Source organism: Pipistrellus kuhlii, unplaced genomic scaffold, assembly GCF_014108245.1.
Source record: "Pipistrellus kuhlii isolate mPipKuh1 unplaced genomic scaffold, mPipKuh1.p scaffold_m20_p_8, whole genome shotgun sequence".
Classification (NCBI taxonomy): domain Eukaryota; kingdom Metazoa; phylum Chordata; class Mammalia; order Chiroptera; family Vespertilionidae; genus Pipistrellus; species Pipistrellus kuhlii.
The window spans coordinates 25,516,507-25,540,012 of NW_023425584.1; the positions used below are offsets into that span (position 1 = coordinate 25,516,507).

Genomic DNA, 23,506 nt, shown 5'->3' on the forward strand with positions numbered 1-23,506 from the left:
GTAAATTATTCAATAAAATAAATTCCTTCTTGCCCAACCAGTACAGCTCAGTGGTTGAGTGTCAACCTATGAACCAGGAGATCACAGTTTGATTTGTAGTCAGGGTGCATGCCTGGATTGCAAGCTCAATCCCCAGTAGAGGATATGCAGAAGGCAGCCAGTCAATGATTCTCTCTCATCATTGATGTTTCCCTCACTCCCTCTCCCTTCTTCTCTAAAATCAATAAAAAATGTTAATTAAAAATTCATCTTTTATTTTACTATTTGCTTATGATGAGCCAGACACAAGGGAGACAAAAAGGATTAAGACATATATAGTTCTTGTACTCACAGCACTCACAGTCAGGTAGGACTATCAGATGTCTAAGTTGGCAATAAATCATTTTATCTAGAATCAGTGACTACTGTAAGCAAAAATTTTGTTGACAGTATCACTGCCTGTTACTACTAAAAACAAGAGAAAAATGGTCAATAAAATTTTGGAGAACAACAACAACAAAAAATGGAAAACTTGCCCAATAAGATATAAAATGGCCCTAGCTGGTTTTGCTCAGTGGATAGAGTGTCAGCCCACAGACTGAAGGGTATCAAGTTCGATTCCAGTCAAGGGCACATACCTAGGTTGCAGGCTTGATCCGGGCCCTGGTCAGGGTGCATGTGGGAGGCAACCAATTGTTGTGTCTCTCTCACATTGATGTTTCTCTCTCTGTGTGTTTCCCAATCCCTTCCACTTTCTCTAAAAATCAATGGAAAAATATCCTTGGGTGAAGATTAACAACAAAAAAGAATACCCAAAAAACAAAAACAAAAATTGCTTAATGTACCATAAAAGAGGCAGTCCTGAGTGAGAATCATGAGAATCAGAAAAAAGAGAAATGAATTTAAAACCCTTAACTAGAGTTCTGAAGTAGTACTATATGAGAAGTGTCAGCCTAAACCAAGGGGTAAAAATGTACTAACAACTAAAAAAACTTGGTCTGGAAAAAGGAAAGGAAATTAGTCCAGAAAATATTTGGAGAATAGAAATGCCATTTCTCCACATTTCTTTGTGTTCTAAACAAAATGTAAGGTTCCAAAACATAGAAAAAAAAAAAAAAAAAAAAAAAAAAAAGATGGCCAGGGCATTCCCATTTCAGAAATATTATACAGTATAGCCCCTAAATCACAACAGGAAACTCATAAAAAATCAGACTAAAAGGGAGAAATACCCAGTATAATTACTAATGTGATCTTCATTCTTTTGTTGTTGTTGTTGTTGGATCAACTCTAGGTCTGCCCTAAATTAAACAGTCTTCTGCTGGATACTTACATATTTTGATCAATATATTTTTAAGTTTGTATCAATTCCAAAAAAAAGACATTAAATGGACTAAAAGTCAATTCACTAAAAATTGTACCTATGCTTTCATAACAGGATAAAATTAAAAGGAATAACAAGATGAAATCAAGTATACATTCCTAACATACTATTTATGTCTTTCTAAGAATAATAGAGAAAAACTCAATTTCTTTTAGCTCCTACTTTCCCCCTAGTCATTACTTGGTCAAATGTATCACTGCTTATTTCCTTCAATATGAAATGTGTTAAAACGTTGCTGTAATTTTTCTGAATACTTATCTTTAATATTATGTTTATTAAAGGATAGTTGACCCTTAAACAAAATGAGCTTAAACTGCACAGGTCCACTTAAACACAATTTTTTTTCAATAAATATTCTGTTGGCCCTACATTTCCCTGGGATTTCATATCCACAAATGTAGAGGGACAATTGCATGCATTGTTCTATGCAATTTTATATAAGGAATTTGAACATCCATGGACTTGGTATCCTCAGAGGGTTTTGGAACCAAACCCCATAATTACTGAGAAGCAACTGAGTTTGGGAGAGTTATATATGAATTTTTTATTGCATGGAGGTTGACAACTCTAACTTCCTGTGTTCTAGAATCAACTGTACTCAGAAGCTTAATGAAATTCCCCATATTTTTTTAAACTTTTATTTTCTGTATTTTATTTTATTTTATTTATTTATTTATTTATTTTTTAAATATTTTATTGATTTTTCACAGAGAGGAAGAGAGAGGGATAGAGAGTTAGGAACATCAATGAGAGAGAATCATTGATCAGCTGCCTCTTGCACACCCCCTACTGGGGATGTGCACACAACCAAGGTACATGCCCTTGACCAGAATCGAACCCGGGACCTTTCAGTCCCCAGGCCGACGCTCTATCCACTGAGCCAAACCAGTCCCGGCTATTTTCTGTATTTTAATAGCTTTAACATGGCCTAACATATATATTGCTGTAATAATATATACGTATATCTCCATAGAAGTGTCTAGGCGCTGTTTTAAAAAGTAAGCTTTGCCAAAACCGGTTTGGCTCAGTCGATAGAGCGTCAGCCTGCAGACTGAAGGGTCCCGGGTTCGATTCCGGTCAAGGGCATGTACCTTGGTTGTGGGCACATCCCCAGTGGGGGGTGTGCAGGAGGCAGCTGATCGATGTTTCTAACTCTCTATCCCTCTCCCTTCCTCTCTGTAAAAATCAATAAAATATATATATATTTTTTTAAAAAGTACGGTAAGCTTTAAATTCTTCTAGATTAAATTCTTACATATGTGTAATGTGCATATATTTATATTAAGACATTGCAGATAGCCGGGACCGGTTTGGCTCAATGGATAGAGCGTCGGCTTGGGGACTGAAGGGTTCCGGGTTCGATTCTGGTAAAGGGCATGTAACTTGGTTGCGGGCATATTCCCGGTAGGGGGTGTGCAAGAGGCAGCTGATCGATAACTCTCTCATCGATGTTTCTAACTCTCTATCTCTCTCCCTTCCTCTCTGTATAAAATCAATAAAATATATTTTAAAAAAAAACATTGCAGATATATCACGAGAATTCTTGCTTCATATTACACAGTGTTTTATAAGTATCATACTTTTAAAAGATATTAGCTTGTAAGAATATGTAATAACTTCAAAATGCAATGTGTATTTAATTTAAAGTGTGTCTTTAACATTTATGTAAAATGTTTTTTGTACTCATTCAACAGAAACTTACCTTACCACTGGGTAAAGCTAGCAATAAAACTACTGGTCTGCAATGTGTTAAATAAGTAAATAAAGGAAGTATCATACAAAGTGAACATTCAAAAGCAATATACAAATATCAGAAAAAAGTTAACTTCCTTCTTAAAATATAATTTTAGGATATAAAAGGTTTTCATTACAGTATAATGGAAATTTTGCATAGCAAATAATGAGCAGGTTGAAAAATAGAACAGTGATAAGTATAATACATATTATTTTGAGAAAGTATGCTTATCACAGATTTTCTTTTTTGCTAATTCAGAATAAGTTAATATAGCTTGGTATATTTGACTAGAGCTGATCCAATTTTGTGTTCAATTTTTATTTAAGGTCTTCTAAATTAAAAACAACAACAACAATCTATAGTAATTAAGATAATAACAGACTAAAAATAAATAAGTAATCATAGAATTTCCTAAATCAGTTAAAAGATTCATAATTTTTAAAAAATATATATTTTATTGATTTTTTTACAGAGAGGAAGGGAGAGGGATAGAGAGCTAGAAACATCGATGAGAGAGAACCATCGACCAGCTGCCTCCTGCACACCCCCTACTGGGGATGTGCCTGCAACCAATGTTACATGCCCTTGACCGGAATCGAACCTGGGACCTTTCAGTCCGCAGACTGATGCTCTCTCCACTGAGCCAAACCGGTTTCAGCGATTCATAATTTGATTAACTAAATTTAAGTTTACCTTTCACGGTTTTATTTTATAATATAATTAGTAATAAATTTTCCTTGATAACTAGGTTATTATCTAATACCATAAATATGTTAGTGCAGAGCCCAGAAATCATTCACAGAAAACTTTCAACCAAGAATTTAAAAAATATAAAATGGGAATGTTTTCTTTAGAGGGAAAAAAATATATTGTATAGTGATCTCAAATTTCACATAATCCTTTATAATAAAAGGGTAATAAGCAAATCAGCCAAACGGTTGCTATGACGTGCACTGACCACCAGGGGGAAGATGCTCAACGCAGGAGCTGCCCCCAGGTGGTCAGCACTGCTCAGCCAGAAGCCAGGATGACTGGCTGGGGAGCACAGCAGTGGTAGTGGGAGCCTCTCCTGCCTCCACCTACTCGCTAAGGATGTCCATGGGGAGCAGGCCTATGCCAACAGTCAGACAACCCCAAGGGCTCCCAGACTGCAAAAGGGCACAGGCCAGGCTGCGGGGATCTACCCTCCCAACACACGAAAGTCATGCACCGGGCCTCTGGTGTTATATAATTTAGGGGTAATCTTGCATAACTTTGTATAACAATCTAGACTTTTAAAGAATTGAAAAAGAGAAAACAAAAATTACGTACCTGCTGCTTCTAGCAATGCTTCTAGTCGTGCCTGTGTCTCTGGATCAACAGTGCGTAAGTCTGCTCCCTCTGCAGTGCTTGATAAGAATATCTCTGATGTTGTTTTAAGCACTGGATTATCCAGGTCTTCTTGGTCCAAAATAAATGATTCAACCTGTTTATGAATTAAAGATGCAATATCCATTAAACTAATCTTAATATTGTTAGAGTAACTATAATTTAAGGTAATATAGCTTCTGATTTGGAATTTAAGTATATCCAGATAAATTACTTTAGAAATACAGAACTATGAGGGAGCCTCTCAACTATCTGCTTATCTTTAGCTCTGACTAAAAAAATAACAAAACACACCAAATTCAAGTTTTCTAGAGAGCATTGTATCTTTTGTGCCTAACACAGAACCTGAAAAGCAGCATTTTTTCAATGAAGCAAGTCTATGAACATAGCCCCCAAGATGATGTATACGGGACTACATAGTAAAAAGACTAGATAGTGTAGATAAGTCATTCAGGCACAGCTTTTCCTTGTGGCTAATTTATTCAATTCTAACGCTTTAAAATAATATAATCCACTGCCAAATATCTGCTGTCCTAGAGACAAGCAAGCTCCATGAGATTAGGAACCATACCCATTTGTTCATTGATCCTCTGGATCTAAAATATCTCGCAAATAGTAGATATTCAATACATATTCCATGAAATAAGTAAATTATATAAGCAAAATCAACTTATGAAAATAAAAACCCACTAATATAAAAAACAAAGTTCGTTTTAAATAAATTATCTTAAATAAAATATGCACAACTTTTCTGGAAAGCTATTTGGAAATTCATCAAAATGCCTTAAAAAGCTCATGCCCTGCTCCATCGGTGTGGTTCAGTAGTGGAGCATCAACCTATGAATCAGGAGGTCAAGGTTCGATTCCCGGTCAGAGCACATGCCTGGGTTGTGGGGCTTGATCCCCAGCAGGGGGTAGGCAGGAGGCAGCCAATCAATGATTCTCTCTCAATCAATGATGTTTCTATCTCCCTCTTCCTTCTTCTCTGAAATCAATAAAAATATATTTTTTAAAAGCTCATGCTCTTTGTCCTCGTAATTCTATTTTAAGAAATCTATTAAAAATTTATCAGGTATACTGGTTAATAATGCCGATTTTTTTCAATAGGTGGAATTACACATGTTGATATATCTTGCAGATAAAAATATGCAAGGATGTTCACTGCAGCATTAATTAAAATTATGAAAAGAAAAAGAAAAAACTACAATAGGGAATTTGGTAAATGCATTTTGTACATTCACAGGATGGACTACTATGCAGTCACTATACACAGTATTTTTGAAGCATATTGAATGGCATGAGAAACCATCAAAATAAGTGAAAGCCACAAGATTCAAAACAGTATGATCGTTATTTTGCCAAAAGTATATATGTACATGTAAGTAAACATGAAATGAATACTCATAGTATATAATCATGAATACATATTTACATACCTATATATGTCTATCTATAATAATAAAAGCATAATATGCAAATCAACCAAACAGCAGAATGACAGTCTGGACGACCTTCTGGACAAAGCCGAGGTTGCGAAGGCCTACTGTACTCTTGCACGAATTTCAGGCATAGGGCCTCTAGTAATATATAAATACTAGAGGCCTGGTGCACTATGTACCAGTGGGGTCCCTTGGCCTGGCCTGTGGGATCGGGCAAAAACCGGCTCTCGAACATCCCCCGAAGGGTCCCAGATTGTGAGAGGGCGTAGGCCAGGCCAACGAACCTCACCGGCGCACAATCGGGGCCAGGGAGAGATGCAGGAGGTTGGCCAGCCAGGGTGGAACTGTGGGAGGGCTCCAGGGTGTGTCCAGCCTGTCTTACTCAATCGGCCAGACCCCAGCAGCAAGCTAACCTACTGGTTGGAGCATCTTCCCCCTGGTGACACAGCAAGTGGTTGAGCAGCCTTAGCAAATCATTAGCATATTACGCTTTGATTGGTTGAACGGCCGACCAGTCGACCAGACGCTTAGCATATTAGGCTTTTATTATATAGGATGTATATCTGGGGAAGTTAACAGTTTTTGTAGACAGAAAAACTGGAATAGAAAGGTTAAGTACTTCTTCAGAGTCACACAGCTAATAAATGGCAAAGCTGGGTTTCAAACCAAGGCCATTAAGCTACAGAATCTGTGCTCTTAATCACTAGGCAATGCTATATCACAAATTTATAAACAAAGCACCTCCATATTTGGACTACATTATTTGGCATATGTAGCTAGTTGATTATCAGTTTCCACAATGGATACCAAATAAAGATATCCTAATAAAGACAGTCAAGTTAGAATGCTTTGGATGTAATTTATTACCTAATACACTATAATTTTACAAAATTAATCTTTAACTTTAGATCTAATAACACTGAGAAATGAACTATGTACTAGTATGTACTTAGTATAATACAACACAGCTTCAATAATATGTAATTACAAAGTTGGCATTCTAGATCCATGCCAATAGAATATTAGTTGTCAAATGATATTAAAAGGTAACTGTATAAAAAAGAGCTTATTATAAGCCCATGACATTAAGTATTTGCAAATACATACACCTGCCAGTGTAAGGATAGATATTAAAACCATGATTCCAAATTCTAGAATTTTTTACTTAAGATTGTATTTAGATGTTAACATTTCAACTTTATAAAAAGTATTGGTCTGAGTATATGTATAATATCATGTAACATTTTAAAAATCCAAGTTAAGGATTTCCAATTCTCTCCCATTTGTTTCTCCAATTCTCTCCCATTTACTTTAGTCCTATTTTATACAAAGCACCATGAGAGCACAAAAATATAGTAGAAGAAATAAGTCAAAGATTCCAATGATTACAAAAGACCTAAAAGAGAAATAAATGGTACAGCTATACACAATAGAGAAAAGTCACTTCCAGCCCCAGAAATCTAAGAAGACATCGCACAAGTAGTATTTGAATTTGGTTTTTAAGGAAGCATAGAATTTCAACAGGTGATAAGATATGGGAGGGAGGGGAGAAGTAGAGGTGAGAGGGAATGAAATGAAAAATAGGCTTGAAGATGTATTTGGAAAATGATGACTCATCCACACAAAAAAAGCGTAAGTCCTCTTCATATTGTACATTGCTAATGGGAATATAAATGACACAGCCACTGTGGGAAACAGTTTGACAGTTCTTCAAACATTAAACATAGAATTATCATATGATCCAGCAATTCTACTTCTATGTATATATATATGAGGATTGAAAACATATATACATGTTCACACAAAAACTCGTACACAGAAGTTCCTAGATGCATTATGATATAATGCAGACATAAAAACAGAAATTGAAATGTCCATCAACTGATAAATGGATAAACAAAATGTGGTATATCCATACAATGAATATTATTTAGCCATAAAAAGGAATAAGTACTGACACATGCCAGAATAAAAAGTTATATGAAAGGTCCAGCATAAGCAAATCCATAGAGATAAGAAAGAGATTAGTGTAGGTTGCCTGAAGAGTCAGGGAGGGAGAAATGGATGTGATTGCTAACAGGTCTGAGATTTCTTTCTGGAATGATGAAAATGTCTAGAATTAAGTAGTGATGAATACTGCATAATCTTGGAAATGTACCATCAACTACTGAATTGTACACTTTAAAATGTTAAATTTTATGTTATTTTATCTCAATTTAAAAAAATATATAAGGTACTTAGAGTAGAATTATGGCTTTAGAAAAAAAATAACTGGGGAAAGATTTGAGTAAGGTCATGTAAAAGGTGATAGACTGCTCACTGCCTACCTGGTTACCACCAGTACGAAGACAAAGAACCAGCCCTAGCTGGTTTGGCTCAGTGGATAGAGCAACTGCCTGCGGACTGAAGGGTCCCAGGTTCATTTCCGGTCAAGAACACATGCTCAGGCTGTGAACTAGATCCCCAGTAGAGGACATGCAGGAGGCAGTCAATCAATGATTCTGTCTCATCACTGATGTTTCTATCTACCTCTCCCTTCCTCTCTGAAATCAATTAAAAAATGTATCTATATATCTCTATATATATATTAATATTTTAAAGCCATAAAAGATAGACACTATGGTCAAAGACAGAACAAAAGTGTTGGAATTACATAGAAATATATTCTAAGAATTATATTTATATAGTGTTTATTATCCTCAAAGTCTTTTTACCTTATTTCATCATTTCAATAGCACTGTAAGGTAGGTGAGGCAGGTATTGTCTTTGTTTATTGAGAAAGAAAAAGAATTGCTTCTCGGCCTTTTAGCTAAGATCAAGTGAGAAAGAAAAAGAATCTCAGAAAGGCTGAGTGATATGCCTGATGGAACTAGCACTTGAACCTAATTCTCCTGATCTTTTGTGCAATATTCCATTATATATATATTTTTAATATATTTTATTAATTTTTTACAGAGAGGAAGGGAGAGAGCCAGAAACGTCGAGAGAGAGAAACATCAACCAGCTGCCTCTTGCACACCCCCTACTGGGGATGTGCCAGCAGCCAAGGTACATGCCCTTGACCGGAATCGAACCTGGAACCTTTCAGTCCACAGATCGATGCTCTACCACTAAGCCAAACCGGTTTCGGCTCCATTATATTTTGTTGCCTGATTGAAATGCTCACTGCCTACCTGCTATCCACTAGGGCTATCTTTCTATGCCTTTTGTAACTAGAAGAAGGACACTCACTAAGAATCAGCATTCACTTGAATTTTCTTTCCCCCCCATTAATTTTTTTCCAGTTATCTTGAGATATCATTGACATCAATGTTGTATAAATTTAAGGTGTACAACATAATGATTTCATATGATGCACATATTGCAAAATGATTACCAAAGTAAGTTTAATTAACACTATCAATCCACAGTTACAATTTTCTTCTTTTTTTTTTAAATATATTTTATTGATTTTTGTACAGAGAGGAAGGGAGAGAGATAGAGAGTTAGAAACATCGATGAGAGAGAGTCATCGATCAGTTGCCTCTTGCACACCCCCTACCGGGGATATGCCCGCAACCAAGGTACTATATGCCCTTGACCGGAATCGAACCCGGGTCCCTTCAGTCCCCAAGCCGACGCTCTATCCATTGAGCCAAACCGGTCCCGGCACAATTTTCTTCTTATGATGACCATGTATATTGTCAAATGTAGTTTTAGCCATTTTATATTTAAGTTCTGACCCACATGATCAAAAAACTTTAAATATCTACAACACTTGGGAAAATCTTAAGGTCCCAGAATTTTATAGTCACATATAACTAAAATAAACACATAAGTTATTTAAAGATATCTGTGTCAACCAGATGTGCCAAAAAGCACTTAATTCTATTATTATTCTGTTCTATCCTCTCTAAAATTTTATAATGTGGAATCAATTTTTAAAAAAACCCAGTTATGCCTATTACTTTGGGAATATTTAGGGATTGCTTTTAGCAATTCATAAATACCTTACTGATAAACCCACTGAAACACATACTCTTGAAATTCAGAGTGACATATCATCACCTCAATATATATCTGGCCAGAAAAAATGGAAACCATTTATAACTACATGAAAACATTAAATAAGATCTATTCTGTACATCTAATAAAGGCTTGGTGACATAGTACCAAGAAAGTCTATAAAATGGATAAGTCCAAACTTATAACATACCTAATGAAATTAATCTTCATTATGCAAAGGAATATAAAGCCTCATAGTTTCTTATATATAGCTGAAGGATTACAGAAATTCCCCTTATTGCCTGATGATACATGTACACAGCTCATCTTTATTCACCAATTTCATTCAGCAGCAAACATGAAATACCCAGCTAATAGTGGTGTTTGCCAATGACAAAACTGTTTATTTCAAGTCTTAAATATTGCAGATTTTTCTTCTACCTCTGATAAGGTACAAAAATAAAAGGTGGAAAAAATAGGCTCTGCCCCCCCTCCCCAACACACACACAACTACCTGCTTTTCTCTTACAGATAATCTTTTCTTCTCAAAAGTCTTGTTTTAACTCTGTGTTTTAAAAATGAGCATGGTTTTTAGCTTCAACTAGAATTTAAACAAAGGGTTGGAAGAAAACAGGAAAAGCATTTTTTATCCCACTTGACATTTCAGAAATGAACCACTGGATGGCAACAGTTACTAGGGAGATTAACCACAGAATCTGCTTCTATCATCTTAAAAACAAACAAAAACAAACAAACAAACAAACAACAAAAAAAAAACAGTCACCCTGGCCAAAATCTAGTTAGAAAAATCACTTATCAATCTAGTTATGATCTGGCCAAAACATGCTTCCACTAAAAAAACAATTTATATCACCTAGCTGGCATGGCTCAGAGGTTGAACATTGATTGACCTATGAACCAGGAAGAGATGGCTCAATTACTAGTTAGGGCACATGCCTAGGTTGTGAGCTTGATCCCCAGTAGGGGGCATGTAGGAGGCAGCCGATCAATGATTCTCTCTCATCATTGATGTTTCTCTCTCTCTCCCTCCTTTCCTCCCTGAAATCAATAAAAATGTATTTTTTAAAAACCAAACACTTATATCGAGTGTAAGTAAGCAGTATTATAATTAAAATTTCAATAAGATTAATATATTTTAAATCATAGTAAAAATCTCACTCTACATTTGTCAAGAACCAATTATTACCTTCTCTAATACTATATTTCTGAAATAGCATTTGCTAGTTAAAAGAGAAAAGAACTCAGTAAAAATAAGTTATCTATCGTAAAACATATACATTATATTATACATTTTCTCTAAGCAGGTGGTCACATCATGCAATATGCATGATACCACCACCAAACTCTCAAATATAACTAGAAAATACACTGATTATCATTAAGACAGATAATCAAATAAATCTAACTTTTAACAGACAAACAGTATATAATTTTTATTTTTTAGCATGTTAACTTGTATTTTATGTTAGGGACTAAAATATTAATAGTCACAAACTTTGTTTCTATTGGATACTAACCTCTTTAAAAGAATTTATTTTTAATGATTTCAGAAAGGAAGGGAGAGGAAGAGGGATGGGGAGGGGAAGAAGGGAAGGAGGAAGAGGGGGAAGCACAAAGAGGGGAAGAGGATAGGGGAGAGAGAGAGAGAGATCAATGATGTGAGAGAATTATTGATTAGCTGCCTCCTGCATGTCCCTTACAGGGGACTGAGGCCCCAATCCAGGCATGTGGCCTGATCGGGAATTGAACTATGACCTCTTAGTTCATAGGTTGATGTTCAAACATTGAGCAGCACTGGCTGGGATCTACTAACTTTTAAGAATCATCATCACTCCCATGAATTCCACGTGGAGCTATGAGAAAACTCAAGGAAAGGCTAAATCTTTTATTTTACACCACCTCTCTTCACAAACCTTTAAAAATGAAGCTCCGGCTCAACTGAAGCTCTCTTAAGAAATTCAGATTTGAAAACTATAATAAGCTAAATAAAATATTTTAAACTTCTAAAATATACATTTAAAAAAAATGTACTTGCTATTTCTCCTCTTATTTAGTCTATCTATAAGTAGACCTGTAGTCGGCAACCAATCCATGTGTTCCTCTCACACATTGTGAGATGTTTCTCTCTGACTTTCCCTCTCTCTTCCACTCTCCTAAAAATCAGTGGAAAACTATCCTCAGGTGAGGGTTAATAACAATAAAAAAAAGTAGGGTTACAGAGATACAGAACTAACAGGCTATCTATACCATTATCTAGGCCCGTGGTCAGCAAACTTCAGCTCACAAGCCACATGCGGCTCTTTGGCCCCTTGAGTGTGGCTCTTCCATAAAATACCATGGCCTGGGCGAGTTTATTTTGAAGAAGTGGCATTAGAAGAAGTTTAAAAAATTTGGCTCTCAAAAGAAATTTCAATCATTGTACTGTTGATACTTGGCTCTGTTGACTAATGAGTTTGCCGACCACTGGGATAGACCAATATGCCTTGCCTTTCCCCACCTAAATTAAGCCCTCCCTCTTAAGTCAGAATCATCACTTATACCAATTTTAGAATGCTTTGGTTTACTATTGATTCCTAGTTGAAGCAGCAAAAGGGATGGGTTAGTGTTCCATGAAATAATTACTGAAGGACATAGGAATTCCTTTTTGCAAAACACACAGTACTCTAAAAGTTCAACAGTAGCATCCATCACTAACATGTTCCAAGAATCACTCAAAGGAAGAAAGTAACAGTTGCAATTCAGGCCCAAATAATGATAAATTTAGGAGTGAATTTTGTTGATACAGTAAGGCCCAATATAATAAGCAACAACATCCTGAAATACTAGAATGAAAAGGATATATTTCCTAACATAAAAACTTCTCAAATTTCTTTCTAAAAGGAAAACTGTATTCCCAATTTCAGACCTACAATCCTCTTTCACAAAACATAAATGGTATTTTGGGATTTCTTTAGCTTCACACAGCACAGAAGAGAACATCATGTTTTTCTTAAGTTAAAATGGAGAAAGTTAACTCTGCTCAACTACAAAAATTTCATTTCTAAACTATAGTTTATATAAAATCTATTATTTTCTGAAGCCTCTAATTAAAAATGGGAGATAGGAAGATCTTTTAAAAAATAATTACCATTAAGAATTTAAAAACTAGGTCACCGTTAATAAAAGGCCCACATTTATCAGCATATTCCATTTATTATTCCACTCAATCATCTTGCCTATTCAATGAAGTAGAGAACTAATCTTTATTTATTTATAATATATTTTTATTGATTTCAAAGAGGAAGGAAGAGGGAGAAGAGATAGAAACATCATCAATGAGAGAATGATTGGTCAGCTGCTTCCTACACAACCCACACTTGGGATGGAGCCTGCAACCCAGACATATACCTTGACCGGAACTGACCACGGGACCCTTCAGTCCGTGGGCCTACACTCTATCCTCTGAGCAAAATTGGCTAGGGCCTAACCTTCATTTAATGTAATAAACTTAGAAAAGTTAAGTGGTTTGCCCAAGATCACATAATTATGGAGGTATCTGAAACCATGTTTTCAGATTCCAAAGCTCAAAACCTTTCACCACATCAAACTGTGTTAAGTGAATCTCCTAAACAATGAAGTAAAACAAATACTAAGCAATGAAGTAAGCAGAGAATCTACAAGGATTGCAATGTTGCAGTTTAACAGTAATAGTAATGTCAGGAAAAAGTCTTTAAATTACATGAAATGTAATAGATTATCAAGCCCACTAACTCCTCTATGCCATAATTCTTTAACAGACAAATTCTGTTTTCATTTAATAATTTCTGGAAGCTACATCTACATTATTTCTAATCAGCACATATATAATAAAACTTGTGCCATGTAAGTTTTTTTACAAAGGAGATTGCTTACATAATCATTAGAAAGGACACAGGAATCAAATATCTGGCAATTAAGAACAAGAAGTCTTATTGTTGAAGGGAAAAAAATATTACTCTGTATTTTCCGTTTCATAATAAATGGGTAAGATTGAAATTAGAAAGAAGTCCTGGCTTTTGTTCATTATTCTAAACTAGAGACCTGGTGCATGAAATTCATGCACGGAAAGAAGGGGTCCCTCAGCTTGGCCTGCACCCTCTCCAATCCGGGACCTCTTGGAGGATGTCTGACTGCCAGAGGGATGGGGCCTAAACCGGCAGTCAGACATCCCTCTGGCAATCCAGAACCACTGGCTCCTAACCACTCACCTGCCTGCCAGCCTGATCTCCCTAATTGCTCTCCCATGCCAGCCTAATCCCCCTAATTGCTCTCCCCTGCTGGCCTGATGGTCCCTAACCACCTCTGTCTTGGCCCCACCGCCATGGCTTTGTCCAGAAGGACATCTGAAAGACATCTTTTATTTACCCTTTTATTAGTATAGACCAGTGGTTGGCAAACTGTGGCTTGCGAGCCACATGTGGCAGTTTGCCGCTCTGTTGACCAATGAGTTTGCCAACCACTGGTATAGACTATTAGTATAGATAGACAACAAGCATTTAACACTCAACAATTAATACCTATAAGGGGAGGGCAGCATAATGACTAAAAGCAAGGACTTGTAGAATACCAGCCCACACAACTCACAGTATGATCTCAGATAACTTGTTTACCACTCAGCTTCATTTTCCTCAGCTATAAAATAAAGACAGCAATAACTCTATCACAGAGTTGTTGATGATTAAAACAGTATCTCTAAACTTGCACAATAGTGCTTAACACATAATTGCTCAACAAACATTGTTATTATTACTATCAATATTACTACTACTACTATTATTAAGGTTAGTTTCTATATTCTTACTTTCTACTCCACAAAAATAATATAGAATTCATTATACTTGTTTTAGACTAACAAATAATCTGAGCATATTAAGCACTACATAAATATCCATTCAAACTTTATTAAGCATCTACTATGTGCTAGACATTCTAGCATATACTGGGAACATAAAAATACATAAGACATGCCCTGGCTGGTGTGGCTCAGCTGATTGTTGTTCCATGCACTGAAAGGTCACCAGTTCGATTCCCAGTCAGGGCACAATGCCCAGGTTGTGGGCTCCATCTCCAGTGAAAAGGGGGCATGCAGGAGGCAGCCCTACTATGTTTTTCTCTCACTCTGCCTTCCTCTCACATTGTTATATTGTTATATAACAATCATATATATAACATGGGAACACAGAGGAAGGAATGAATGGTCAATTCCAAATGATAGTAATAAAGAAAACCAGAAATGACAACTCTGAAATAAAAATATATTCAACAGGCCGAAACCAGTTTGGCTCAGTGGATAGAGCGTCAGCCTGCGGACTGAAAGGTCCCAGGTTCAATTCCAGACAAGGGCATGTACCTTGGTTGCGGGCACATCCCCAGTAGGAGGTGTGCAGGAGGCAGCTGATTGATGTTTCTCTCTCATGGATGTTTCTAGCTCTCTATCTCTCTCTCTTCCTCTCTGTGAAAAATCAATATATATATTATATTCTACAGGATGGGAAAGAGTGACAACAGTGACAGCAGCAGTGTATAATAATAGTAGTTACGAACATAGGCTTTATAGACCAAGAGCCTGGATTCAAATCCTGGCTCCATCATTACTAGATGAATGACTTTGTATATGCTACATAATATCTCTAAGCTTCAGCTTCCTTACCTGTAAATTGAGAATAATATCACTTTCTTCATATGGCAGTTGTAAAATTTATTTGAAAATATATAAGCAAGCATTTGGCCCCATGGACAATAAGCACTCAACATATAGCAGTTATTATGATACTAGAAGCCAAAGCAATGAAAGTGAATGTACCAGGGCATATAATAGCTTGATAGGTTCAGAAAACTATAGCAATTTGGTATAGATGGAATATAAAAAGCAAATAAAGTAGGGTACAGCAAGGATAGGGTTGGAAAAACAGACAAAAGCAAAATCCTAAATAACCTCATATATAGCAAGGAATTTGGATTTACTCTTTATCTAAGGAGTGAGAAGGCTTTTTGCCAAAGGAGTGACATGATTGAATTGGCATTAGAGAAGTTACTCTGTTAACATGATAGAGGAAAAATTGGAGAAGTATAATCTTGAAAATAGATAGAGCCCAGGATTACCGCAATAAGTGCAGGTGAAAGATGATGGTTTGATTTTCAGTAGAAGCAGTGAGGATACAGCAAAAGGACTATACAAACAAGATTTAAAACATTTAAAACAAGATTCAAAAGGACTATACAAACAAGAGAGAGAGAGAGAGAGAGAGAGAGAGAGAGAGAGAGAGAGAGAGAGAGAGAGAGAGAGACTACAGAGAGGAAGAGAAGGGAGAGATAGAAACCTCAATGATAAGAGAGAATCATCGAGACAAACCAAGATGGCGGCATAGATAAACACCTAAACTGCTGCCTTGCACAACAATTTCAAAATTACAACTAAAAAACAAAACATCTATCACCCAGAACCACAGGAAAGCTGGCTGAGTGGAAGTTCTACAACTAGAAGGAAAGGGAAAAGAGCATTGAGACATGTGCAAGTGCTGAAAAGCTGAGGTACAGAGGCACACAAACAAGCTGGCGATGGATGTCTTAGTGAGCTGTTTTTTTCAACCCGAAGAGAGACAAGCTCCTGATTACTCTGAACTCCAGTTTCTGGGGAGATGCTGGGTACACAAACTCCTACGGGGAGAAGCTGGACTGTCTGCCATTGGGTCAGAAAGTGAGGGTGACTTTCTTGCAGAGGTGCACCCAGCAATCATTGTTTACTGCACTGGGGTGCAGGACATGGCGACTTGGAAATTCAGAAATGCAGAGACAGCTGACTGGCAGCCATCGATATTTGCCACGCCCTAGCCTAGTGACTCCCTGAGACCCCACCCTGCACAATCTACAAACTCACCCAAGCTCCATGCAGCAGCTTTTGCATATAAATGACCTGCCCCATCGCAGCTTAACCAAATAAACTGCAGCTCGGGTCAGATAGATCCAAAATCTCCAAACCCCAAGCAAAAAGGAGAAAACTGTAGTTCTCACTGTAGCTCCTGTTGGGTGGCCTCAGACAGTAGCTGACCTGCACCCCACTGGAGATACAGAAGCCAGTGTACTTAGTGGTCAGTGTGAGACGACACCAGATTTCAACTCCTCACATCCATAAGTGACACATTCAAGAGGCAGACTCAGTGAGCACCAAGGCCCCACTGAAACAAGTCCTGCCCCATAAGTGTGTCTCCAGCGCAGCAATTCTTCCATTATAGACTCAGCGGGTCCTCACAGCCAATTGGTCAATTCCTCCAAGTGACACCAACAACAATCAAGACTTAACTACAACAAGGCTGTACACAGTCCACAAAGGGGTCCATTAAGAGTGTGCACTTCAGGTAACTGGGAGGCTGACCCACTGGGCCATATAGGACACCTAGCACACAAAGCCACCCTACCAACTCAGGGAAGCAGCGAAAATAGGGAGACAAAGAAACAGATCTCAAGTGAAAGAAATGGAGGAAAACAAACGACTGGATATAGAGTTCAAAACTACAGTTTAAAGGTTTTTCAAGATTTCCTAGAAAATGCCGATAAATTCAATGAGACCCTCGAGGATATGAAAAAGGACCAACTAGAAATTAAACATACACTGACTGAAATAATAAAAAAAAAATTATACAGAGACCCAACATCAGACCAGAGGAATGCAAGAATCAAGTTAAAGATCTGAAATACAAAGAAGAAGAAAAACAAAAACACTCAACCAGGAAAGCAAAAAGCAAAAAAAAAAAATCCAAAAAGTTGAAGATAGTGTAAGAAGCCTCTGGGAAAACTTCAAGCATACTAACATCAGAATTATGGGTATGCCAGAAGAAGAGAGAGAGCAAGATACTGAAAACCTATTTGAAGAAATAAAGACTGAAAACTTCCCCTACCTGGTGAAAAAAATAGACTTACAAGTCCAGGAAATGCACAGAACCCCAAACAAAAGGAATCCAAAGAGGACCACACCAAGACACGTCATAATTAAAATGCCAAGAGCAAAAGACAAGGAAAGAATATTAAAAGCAGCAAGAGAAAAACAGTTAGTTATAATACCTACAAGGGAGCACCCATAAGACTTGTCAGCTGATTTCTCAACAGAAACTATGTAGGCCAGAAGGGAGTGGCAAGAAATATTCAAAGTGATGAATAGCAAGAACCTACAACCAAGATTACACTATCCAGAAAGTTATCATTCAGAACTGAAGGTCAGATAAAGAGCTTCTGAGAGAAGAAAAAGCTAAAGGAATTCATCACCACCAAACCAGTATTATATGAAGTGCTGAAAGGTATTCTTTAAGAAGAGGAAAAAGAAGAAAAAAGTAAAGATAAAAATTATGAACAACAAATCTATCAACATGTGAATCTAAAAATCAACTGAATTAAAAATTTGAGGAACAGAATAAATTGGTGAACATAATAGAATCAGGGGCATAGAATGGGAGCGGATTGATAATTCTCAGGAGGAAACGGGTGTGGGGGGTACAGGAAGACTGGACAAAAATTGTACACCTATGGATGAGGACAGTGGGGGGGAGGTAAGGGCAGAGGGTGGGGTGGGAACCGGATGGAGGGGAGCTATGGGGGGAAAAGGAGAAACAATTGTAATAATCTGAATAATAAAGATTTATTAATTTTTTTTTAAAAAGAGAATCATTGATCAGCTGCCACCTGCACACCCCCTACTAGGGATTGAGCCCACAACCTGGGTATGTGCCCTGACCGGGAATCGAATTGTGACCTCCCCAGTTCACAGGTCGACCCTCAACCATTGAGCCACACCAGCTGGGCCAAACCTACAGAACTTAGTGCCTGCTTAGATGTGTTTGGTGAGATAAAACACAAGTGAATGTGAGCTCTGAGGTTTCTGAGGACAGTGACTAGCTTTGGGGCAATACAATTTACAGAGGTCGAGGGTGAAAAGGATACGGGTGAGAGGGAAAGGATGAGGGATGAGTTCAGTTTCAGAACTGGTGAACTTGAGATGTTTATGGAATATATATATATATATACACACACACACACAGTAGGCAGTTGGAAGGCCTTTTAGCTGATCGCTAAAAGAAATGAGACAGGAAAGAAATATTGATATCTAAGAGAAGACTGCTGAGAGTAAACTGCAAATGCCAAAGGTCCTGACTTAGGAGATGCTTGGAGAGTTTACGGAGCATAATGAAGCAATTGTGGTTTTGCTCAAACACGAACAAGACAATCTTACACCGATGGGCTTTGTAGCCTTTCATGTAAAAAAACCACTGCCCCTTTAAATCTTCTGCTTGAACCCCATCAAACTACTGAAGACACCCAAACATCAAACTTTACAGCGATCATCCAACCAACACAGAGCAATGATTCATACATTAGTTTAGAATCTTGGACTGTCACAAGACCATGAGAAAATTAAATGAGGTGATGCAATTAAAGTACACAATGTCTAGAACAAACACTCAAATATAATTTGTTAATATCTGAAAGGAGTTTACAAAGGCAAATATAATTTGAATTTTAAAAATGACCTTGTTTTCACATTCCCTGAAATGTTTAGTTCCTGAAAAGACTGATGTCTTTAATAATCAGGGACCACATTTTCCCATCTTTATAATTCCAAAGCCTAGCACAAAGCTTAACAAACAGTAGGCTTCAGATAAATTATTGTGGAATAAATAAATCCACTCTACAATACTAATCAGAATTTTCAAATAGACTGCCAAGGACTCTAATCTCTGAAAGACATAATTTTATTATGCAAGACATGAGTTCATTAAGAAGAAGGCCTAGCCTTAGCTGATTTGGCTCAGTGGGTAGAGCATCAGCCTGCAGACTGAAGGGTCCCAGGTTCGATTCCAGCCAAGGGCACGTGCCTGGGTTGTAGGCTCAATCCCCAGTAGAGATGTACAGGGGGCAGCCTGTCAATGATTCTCTCTCATCACTGATGTTTCTATCACTCTTTCCCTCTCCCTTCCTCTCTGAAATCAATAAAGAAATATATTTAAAAAAAAGAAAAAGGCCTACCCAAAACTAGACTTTAATTTTCTTCTGTAGAGAATGAGTAATAATTGTAACAGATTAACAACAAGGAGATCATACACAGCAATAAGTACCTTTGATATTGTGTTATTATATTATTCTAAATTTTGTTAGGGTGGTGGGTTATTGGTCAAATTCATGTACCTAATTTAAGTAATCCTATATAATAAAACCCTAATATGCAGAATGACAGATCGTTATGATGTGCACTGACCACCAGGGGGCAGACACTCAATGCAGGAACTGACCCCTGGTGGCCAGTGTGTTCCCACAGGGGAACTCCACTCGGCTAGAAGCCAGGCTAATGGCTAGTGAGTGCTGTGGCGGTGGTGGGAGCCTCTCCCACCTACACTGCAGGCAGGTGGTAAGGAGTAAGGGATCCGGGACTGTGAGAGCTCCAGACTGCAAGAGGCATGTATGTCTGGTTGTTGGCTTAGGCCCGATCCTCAGGGGGAACAGGGCTAAGCCAGCAGGCAGCCATCCCCCAAGGCATCCTGATATGAGAGGGTGCAGGCCGGGCTGAGGGACACCCCCCACACTCATATGAATTTCGTGCACCAGGCCTCTAATCTTAAATAATGGTCTCTTCAAATTAAAAGAAAATAAACTTTTCTTTGTTAACTTGTCAGTCAATTCCTAAGTAAAATGGATACTAAAATATAGTACAGACTCTTACTGTTCATAGAATTAAAACAGCTAGTAATTTAACATAATTGGAACCATTTGAGCAATGACATCCACTATTTGTTTTTGCAGTTTAATCACAAAGGTGATAACACTGGCTTGGGTGTCAAGCAAATTGTATGCTACTTAAATATTGAATTCACTCCTCTTATGCAGTTGTTAGATAATACTAGATGCAAAAACTCTGCTATGTTTTATATGTTATTCTACTTTACCCATTTGTTTGTTATCCTGGAAAAAGAAATTCTGTCCATATTCTTCTTGCAGACTGTAGTCCACAATAAATGCATTCAGGACTACAACTATCCAAACCAACCATCTCCTCCCAATTAATCTTTATCTCCATTCAAGCATTTTTCCAGGCTTTGTCAGGGAGAAGATGCAAGAAAATAAACACTAATACTATGACAATTTGCCCTTCTGGTAGCATGACAAACACAGATTTAAATCACATGAGTTCCCCCTCACACACATATACCTTCAGCATATACAAAAGGAGCAGAAACTTGAAGAGATGGAGTATTATTAGGGGTGGGGAGAAGGTTTTTTGTATGTGACCACAAATTCTGCAGCATATTCAATATCCCCACTGAATCTCTCTTGCAGATCAAATCAAGAGAACAAGCACAAGCCAATAACCCATAATAGTCAAAACAATCTTAAAAAAGAACAAAGTTGGAGGACTTACACTTGCCAATTTCAAAACTTACTGAAAAAAAGCTATAGTAACAAGACAGTATGAAACTGGAATAAGACAACATGTAAATCAATAGAATAGAAAAAAAAAACCCTCACATTTATAGTCAATTGGTATATATATTGATTTCAGAGAGGAAAGTAAAGGGAGAAAGAGATAGAAACATCAATGAGTGAGAATCATTGACAGGCTGCCTCCTGCATGCCCCCTACTGGGGATTAAGCCCACAACCTGGGCATATGTCTTTGACCAAAATTGAACCTGGGACCCTTCAGTCCGCAGGCCGATGCTTTATCCATTCATCCAAACAGGCTAGGGCTGTCAATTGGTTTTTGACAAGAGTGCCAAGACAATGCAATGAAGTGTCTTTTCAAAAAATGATGGTGAGGAAAACTGAATACCCACATTCAAAAGAATAAAGTTGAACCTCTACCTACACCTCATATAAAAATTAACTTGAAATGGACCAAAGACCTAGGTGTAAAAGCTAAAACTATAACACTTTCAGAAGAAAACAGACATAAATCTTCCACTTTGGATTTCGCATTAGTTTCTTAGACATGACGCCAAAGCACAAGCAACAAAAGAAAAAAATAAATATTAGTACATATAAAAATTAGGCTCCACCAAAATTTAAAAACGTTAATGACGTGAAGAGTCCTAGCCAGTTTGGCTCAGTGGATAGAGTGTCAGACTGCGGACTAAATCCAGGATTCAATTCTAGTCCAGGGCACACACCTCGGTTGCAGGCTCCTCCCTGGCCTGGGCACTCTATGCGGCTAGTGTAGTAGGCAACCAATCGATATGTTTCTCTCATATCAATATTTCTCTCTGTCTTTCCCTCTCTCTTCCATTCTCTCTGAAAATCAATGGAAAAATATCCTTGGCTGAGGAAAGAATGTAAGAAAGAGAGGAAAGGGGAGGAAAAAAGGAAAGGAGGAAGAGAGGAAAGGAGGGAGGGAAGGAGGGAGGAGGAGGAAGGAAAGGAAGGCAGGGAGGGAGGGAGGGAGGGAGACAACCCACAGAATGGGAGAAAGTATTTGCAAATTATACATATAAGGAACTAGTACCCCAAATAAATAATTTTTCCTAAACAAACAAAAAAAACACCCCCCAAAACACAATTCAACAATAAAAAGAAAATAACCCAATCAAGACATGGGGAAATATATGAAGACATTTCTCCAAAGATATACAAATGGCCAACAAGTACATGAAAATATGATCAACTTAGTCACAGAGGAAATGCAAATCAAAACCACAATGAAATACCACTCCAAGCCCTAGCTGGTTTGGCTCAGTGGACAGAGCATCTGCCTGTGGACTGAAGGGTCCTGGGTTCAATTCCAGTCAAGGGCACCATGCCTAGTTGCGGGCTGACCCCCGGTAGGGGGCATGCAGGGGGAAGCCAATCAATGCTTTTCTCTCATCACTGATGTTTCTATCTTCCTCTCTGAAGTCAATTAAAAATATATTTTAAAAAATACCACTTCATACCCTCCAGGATGGCTCGCTCAAACAAACAAACAAACAAACAAATAAACGTTAGCAAGGACATGGAGAAATTGGGACACTCATACATTGTTGGTGGGATGTAAAATGTTCCAACTACTGTAGAAAACACCTTGGTAGTTTCTCAGAAAGTTAAACATAGAGTTATATAACCTAGCAATTCCACTCCTAGGTATATACACAAGAGAACTGAAAAGATATGTTCGTGCAAAAACTTGTACACAAATATCCATAGCATCATTATTTATAATAGCCAATACGTGTAAATAACCAAAACCATTTGTCAGAAAAAGAGTCTTCCCAACAATTAGTACTGGAAAAACTGGATATCCACATGCAGAAGAATGAAGTTAGACCCTTATCTTACACCATATACAAAAATTAACTCAAAATGGATCAAAAACCTAAATAGGAGCTAAAACTATAAAATTCTTAGAAGAAAACTTGTGGGGAAAAATCTTCATAATATTGGATTTGGCAGTGACTTCATAGATATACCACCAAAAGTACAGACAATAAAAGAAAAAATAGGTAAATTGAACTTCATTAAAATTAAAAACTTAAGTATGGAAAGACCATTTCAAGACTTAAAAAAGGCAATCATGAATGGTAGAAAATCTGCAAAAATTAAGTGTTTGATAAGGAGTTAATATCCAGAA

At 37.3% G+C, this 23,506-nt stretch overlaps 1 protein-coding gene across 11 annotated transcripts in view; it reads right to left on the reverse strand.

Moving 5' to 3' along the window:
* Positions 1-23,506, reverse strand: part of LOC118710974 (ankyrin repeat and KH domain-containing protein 1) — a 124,225-nt gene that overhangs the window by 92,769 nt on the left and 7,950 nt on the right. For all 11 annotated transcript variants that reach the window (XM_045576908.1, XM_036423828.2, XM_045576907.1 and 8 more), the window contains exon 2: positions 4,407-4,560. In XM_045576908.1, the coding sequence (XP_045432864.1) occupies positions 4,407-4,560 (154 nt within the window). The remainder of the gene's footprint in view (positions 1-4,406; positions 4,561-23,506) is intronic.